Raw genomic sequence first — 6353 nt, forward strand, 5'->3', positions numbered from 1 at the left:
TTCTTTATCTAACCACAAGGGATATATTCAGTAACTCCTTTGCCTTTGAATATTAGCTAAATTTACAAGGTTCAACATATCTTGATCATCTTCGTACGTGACAAATAAATGACAATAATCACATTGAATCCCTTTCTAAGTGAATTGTGCGCGCCACGTCCGCTCCATTCCAGCTCCATGCCAGTCCCACGCCACCACCATACACCCGTTCTGTATGAAGTGCGCCTTAAAAGAAATAATTTTGGCGTTAGTGCAGCGCTGTCGTCATATCATGATTCCTTGCAGTCCAGGCTGAGAATAGTGCAGCATAGTGTTTTGAGAAAATAGTGTAATAAGCAGTAGAATTTTTATTCTTCAAAAAAGGTCTATTTTTGAAATAAAACCATTAGACAAGCTTTTATTACAAACAACGTACATATGACCCATTATAGCTTATCTATTCATGAGTCTATACTGTTTATTAAAAATAACTTCTCTTTTTTCTTTGAGCAGTTACAGTGTAATTATGAACAGAACACTAGGCAAAAAAATAAGAAAAAATGAGTTGCTGTGTTATAAAATAGAAAAAACCCCCTGTTGCTTCATATTTTAAAACAAACTTATAAAATTATGATTATTTTAAGTGGGTATGTTGATTTTATTTTCTTATTCTGTAATTAATGTTAAATAAGTGTTAGTTAAAAATAAAATTTAATTTTAATATTGTGATACTCTCTTACCGAGTAAAATTTTACATTATCGAGTAGAAACATGTACATTAGGGTGGAGCGAAAACTGGACCAAAATAACTAATTTTTGAAAACGAAAAAGATGCCTTTCGGGATTCTTCTTTACCCAAAAAAATCCGAATGACTTATGAGGATTCCATCGGCTGCCGAAATGACCTTGAAAATTTGAAAATTAAAAAAATCTTTAAAACTGCAAAAAAAGCCAAATATGCAGCTCTCAGCTAGTTTTTCATGAAAAACTACCCAGAACTCACCACGTGGATGAATGGTGCAACGTGGAGGTGGCTGCATCTCGAGTTTCACCCTACCCTCCCACCCTTAGAATTTTTTTTTTATTTTTTCTGTTCTAGAACTGCTAAGAATTGTTTTTTAGTATCAAATTACGGCAATATTTCTGTGGTCAGAGGGCAAAACTGCTTAAGTCAGTTTTTTGAGAAAATGGGATTATGTCATGGTTATATACCAATTTTTTTTTTTCAAAGGGTTAAACTTCCTAAGTCGTTTATTTACAAACACATGATTTATTTAACTTGAACATAACATATTAACTCCTATTGGTTTTGAGTAAAATGTCATAAAAATACTTAAGAACAAAAATACACAGGAAAAATATGCGTGTAAATACTCCCAAGTATTCTTATAATGCATTTCGCACTAAAAAGTACGTTTTATGTGGGGAAATACCAACCTATTTTGACTTAAGCAGTTTTACTCCAGATAAACACATGGATATTTGAGCCTTTGTCGACTTAAGCAGTTATAGCCGTTTATAAAGTGCACCGCGTGTAAGTGCGTATGCAGAATTAAGCTGTTTGAGAGATAAAAAAACGCGATTTTAGTTGAGCAGAGTGAAACGTTGTGTTTCAAGCAATTTGTTTATTGGCTGTTTATACGTATTGTTAGCTTTTTTTGTGTTAATTATGTGTACCAGAGGCAAGAAAATAGTGGCATGACTTTAAACGTCGAGAAGAGAGACAAGGATCACGGAAAAGGTAAGGAATAATATTAAGATAATAATTTCCGTAAAATTTTTAGGTTAAGTTTGCATAGTTTTATTTTTTTATTGAAACATTTTTACTGTTGTTGGCGCAATTTAAATTAAAGATTCGTGAAAATATTTTTATTTTAAATGCGGATTATGTCGTGTTCTAATATTTAAACAAAAACAATGTTTCTATTGTTTTTTCTATAACTGCGGTTTATCTGACTGAATTTACTTTACATGAAAATATCTTACACACATTAAAAAACAAGAAACTGCAATAAAATTGTATTATTTTAAATAGATATGACTTTGCTTGAAGCTGCAGAGACCACAATACCTAAGGTAATAGCTGTTGAAAAATTGTTTGACATTCCAAATGGATCAGGCAACGATTATATTGAATTTGAGTCTTTAAGAAGCGATGTCCAATTATTATTTTTAATGGTTAAAATAAGCAGATTATTCTAATTTTAGAACCAGTAACAGAAGAGACTGTTTTAGAAGAAATTACCCTTGATATGCCAATTATCATTACTGAAGTAAAAACTATGAATAAAAATAAATCTGCTCTGACTTATGAGGTATCAGAATTTCAAGATTATTATGGTGAGAGTATTTTGTATTTTGTTAGTAAAATACTGACATGTATATAGCTGGCGTCGTTGGTTTTCTATTTTGTACCACCTGGAAAAGATCTATTTTACCAATAGTAATGGAGTCACCTGCTTCTTGGATTAATTGTATTGCAGGCTATTGTACAAGTGCCATAAAATAAAATACCCATGGCTTTTTGACCTTAACTTTGTTGCCTTTTTTTACCTACATCAATATAATTTTTTCCAGAAAACAGAATCTTTGTTGAACAGCCTGAAGCAGAAAGAATCGCAACAGTAGACAACAATATACATATTGAAAGTCTGCCAATTACTATTATTGATGCAACAATGGTGACCAGTAACAAAACTGACCTTCCCTATGGGGCCACAGATTTTCAAAATACATATGGTAAGTGTATATTTTATATTCCCTTTCACTTACCTTAGAATTTTTAAGCGTGCATTAAAATTGTTTGTAGAAAGTTGTGAATTGGTTATACAGCCCGAGACCGAACCAATATCATCAAGAGAACAGAACGATCCGCAACTTCATTTAAATCTACTCCACCGTAATTCTCGTAAGAAACTTTTCTTTTAACAGAGTTTTACAACAATTAAAATTTTTTTTTAGAAATGACTCCAGTCTGTCAATTTCTTGATCATTCTGACGCTGAAGAAGACCCTTTTATCGGTGATGATCAACTCAATGATCCTGATTTTATACCTCCAATAGAAACGGATTCAGATCGCGATTCAGAAGAGCATATCATACCTCCGAAAAAAACTAAAATAAATAATCAGAACTCCGCAGGCGATAATCATCCGCAGCCTTTTGCTGTATTAAGTAAACGATGCCGAAAGATTAGAAAAGAGAGAAAGGATAAAAGAAACTCAGGTCAGTCGTACGTAACTGAAACTGGGAAAATGATATCTGAGAAAAGATGTATAGAAGAGCTTCCGGATTGTCGGCGAAAGTGTAAGAATCGGTTTGATTACAATTTAAGAAAAGGATTGTTTGACTCATTTTGGTCAATGAATAGTAGAAACAGAAGATTCTCAGACTGATTATCTCAGCGGCTTGATAACATCTGGCCCTAAAGCAACTCAGAGATTGCGACATCAGAACGGACCTCTAAGAAATCGTACTCTAAGTAACGTGTATAATTTAAAAGTCAACGGCGATTTGCAACCCATTTGCAAAACTTGTTTTCAAAAGACATTTGATGTCACCGACGGATTTATAAAGTATATGTTAGCTTCAAGATCAGTAAATAAAGCAGGAATAGCAGAAATGGACCGAGTGGGTATTAATCCGCCAATTTCAAAAACATCAGATGAACGAAGAAGTCAAGTCATTGATCATATAAACTCTTTTCCCCGCTACGAAAGTCATTACAGTCGTCGTCATACCCAGAAGCAATATCTGGCAGCAAATTTAAATGTTCGTTTGATGTATTCTTTATACAAAGAGCAAACTACTACTCCTGTAGCGTATGATATCTACAGACAGATTTTTAACGATATGAATTTGTCTTTTAAGTTGCCACACAATGATACGTGCAATACATGTGACACTTATTGTTTAAAACTAAAAATAGCTACCAGTAATGAAGATCGGGAGGTCATTCAAACTGAATGGAATAAACATAAGGATATAGCTGATAAGCATTATCTAGCTAAATCCCAAGACAAAGGGGAAGCGAAAATAAACAAATCCACAAAGATGATATCGTTTGATCTTCAGCAAGTGCTAGCAACTCCCCACATTAAAACAAGTATTATGTTCTACAAACGTCAGTTATCCGTTTATAATTTGACAATTTACGAAGGGGCAGAAAGTATTGCACACAATTTTTTGTGGGACGAAACCATAGCTGGCCGAGGGGCAAATCAGATAGGTTCCTGTTTATATAAATATTTTATGGCTTTGCCTGAACATATTTCCCATGTTGTCATGTATTCAGATACATGTACAGGGCAAAACCGAAATTCGCACATAGCTGCTATGTGTTTCTCAGTTCTGCAGCAGCACCCCTCTCTTAAAGTAATTGACCATAAATTTATGCTAAGTGGACACTCCCATATGGAATGTGACACCGCACATGCTATGATTGAAAAGAAAAAAAAAAGGACGGATATGAGAATTCACCACCCACGTGATTGGGCTCAGCTAATCCGTTCTGTCGGGAAGAAGGGAACATTTTTAGTCACTGAGATGCTGCAAGCAGATTTTTATGATTTTAAGGCCCTTTACAATCAAAAGCTTCAAGTTAAAACCCGAAATTCTGAAAACGAAAAGTTTATATGGCACGATGTTCAGTGGTTGAAATTGACAAAAGATCAGATTGGCGTAATGCAATATAAAACCTCTGTTGACATAGATGAACCTTTTAAAAGTATTTCTTATCTACGAAGGCGGCAAAATAACCCGGATTTAGTACCTCAACCCCAATACACAGCATTTTTACCAATATCTGAAGAGAAAAAGAAAAATTTGTTAAGTGTCTTACATTTGATAGATCCTGTATTTCATGATTATTACAAAAACCTACCCACCTCTTCAGCACAAAAAAATGGGTCTGATGGTTCTGAAGAAGATGAGTAGTGTATTGGTCAATTTTCATATATTTCATCTTAATATTGCGTCGCAGAATATATTATTAGGAGGTTTTAGGATGTTAGGAGAACTCTTTACGTTATTTTGATATGTTTTAAAAAAAATACTTTAAATAAAGTTCAAAAGTTGATATAAGTCTTTTAATTTAGTTTATGAGCAAAAGTGCTTAAGTTTAAAAAATACTCCGGACATTAGCACTTAAGTCAGTCAAAAACCACTTTTAACATAACTTTTACAGAATTTTTATTATTAAGTATGTAGAGAGTAATATTTTAAGTTATCTGAGAAAATTATGTGCTTATTCTTACAGAAATGATAAAAAAAAATGATGATAAAAATGTTGCCAAATTCAAAATTGCAAATATCTCAGTTAAGTGAATTAAGACTTAAGCTCTTTTACCCTATGAGCACAGATTTGTCTTGATTCAATACGAGCTCTAATAAATCCGTCTCGTGCTTCAGGGCCATAAACCGCCATAGAGGCTTCAGTAACTAACTTAACTGCTCGTTCAACTGCCTGTGAATGACAAGGGAATTTTAATAACCCTATTTCATCAGGAACCAAAGAAATCATGTTAGTTAGTTCTTCGTTCTAAATTTCCATTGTTAATGGGGGCTCGTTTTTAACAACATTTTGCCAGTCAATTAAGTCGACATAATCTTGACAATCAAAATTCAATTTATTCACGCGAAATATTCTAACATCCTCGGTTTTTGCGGTTGATCTGCATTTTAAAATCCTTCTTAAAGCTAACTCTCGAATATGTTTTCTATCATCTCCTAACATGGCTAATAAAATATTTTCTGGGTGCGCAAAAAATCCATTTCTCTCAATTACGGGATCAATCAATTTCAGGAAGGTAACGAGATTTATTTATAATGCTAAACAAGTGCCTAACACCATCCTTACAAGACCAATGGCATTTAATTTGAAACCAGCATACGGCATACACTTTTACTATAAACTCTGTTAACATTTTAAGGTTTTGAGAGGGCTCATTGGTAGCAACGTATAACCTTAGGACTCTATTGGCTGTGGTAAGCCATCTAGAGTGTGACATTTTCCCTGGCGCTTTTAGAGCCCAATCGTCTTTTAAAACTCCAGTAGAGATTCCTTGACACATCTCATATAAATACTTTGCATCGGTACTTACGGTTTCTAGATCAACTAATGGTAAAATTGTTTCAATTTTCTAAAACTGTACAACTGGTAAATTTTCACACGATTCAAGGGTCTTACCAATGGCTCCCTCTGATAATTAAAGATAGATGGGATTCTATCTTTAATTATCGAAATTTTGAGGAGGTTTCGGCAGCCGAAGATATTGTTTTTGGACGTTTAGTTTTTTTTTGGCTCAGTTGAGAGTACAATAGGTACCTTTTAAACATACAGAGTGGTTAAATTTTAAGAAATAAAAAATTCGCTA

General features: G+C 33.6%; 1 protein-coding gene across 4 annotated transcripts; it reads left to right on the plus strand.

The window, feature by feature from the left end:
- The first annotated feature begins 2403 nt into the window (after positions 1-2403).
- LOC126750209 (uncharacterized) lies at positions 2404-5001 on the plus strand. 4 transcript variants are annotated; one of them, XM_050459753.1, is made up of 3 exons: positions 2404-2718; positions 2789-2887; positions 2941-5001. In XM_050459753.1, exons 1-3 carry the CDS (start codon positions 2658-2660, stop codon positions 3372-3374), a joined length of 594 nt encoding a protein of 197 aa, XP_050315710.1. In that variant the 5' UTR covers positions 2404-2657; the 3' UTR covers positions 3375-5001. The 4 variants fall into 4 exon arrangements, with proteins under 4 accessions (XP_050315710.1, XP_050315711.1, XP_050315706.1 ...); XM_050459754.1 differs by having other exon boundaries at positions 2789-2878; XM_050459749.1 differs by having other exon boundaries at positions 2562-2718.
- The last annotated feature ends 1352 nt before the right edge of the window (positions 5002-6353 follow it).

The sequence above is a fragment of the Anthonomus grandis genome, chromosome 2 (assembly GCF_022605725.1).
Source record: "Anthonomus grandis grandis chromosome 2, icAntGran1.3, whole genome shotgun sequence".
Taxonomy (NCBI): domain Eukaryota; kingdom Metazoa; phylum Arthropoda; class Insecta; order Coleoptera; family Curculionidae; genus Anthonomus; species Anthonomus grandis.

Coding starts and splice junctions, on each gene's coding strand:
- LOC126750209 (XM_050459749.1), top strand. CDS start 3,559: ATGTTAGCTTCAAGATCAGTAAATAAAGCAGGAATAGCAGAAATGGAC.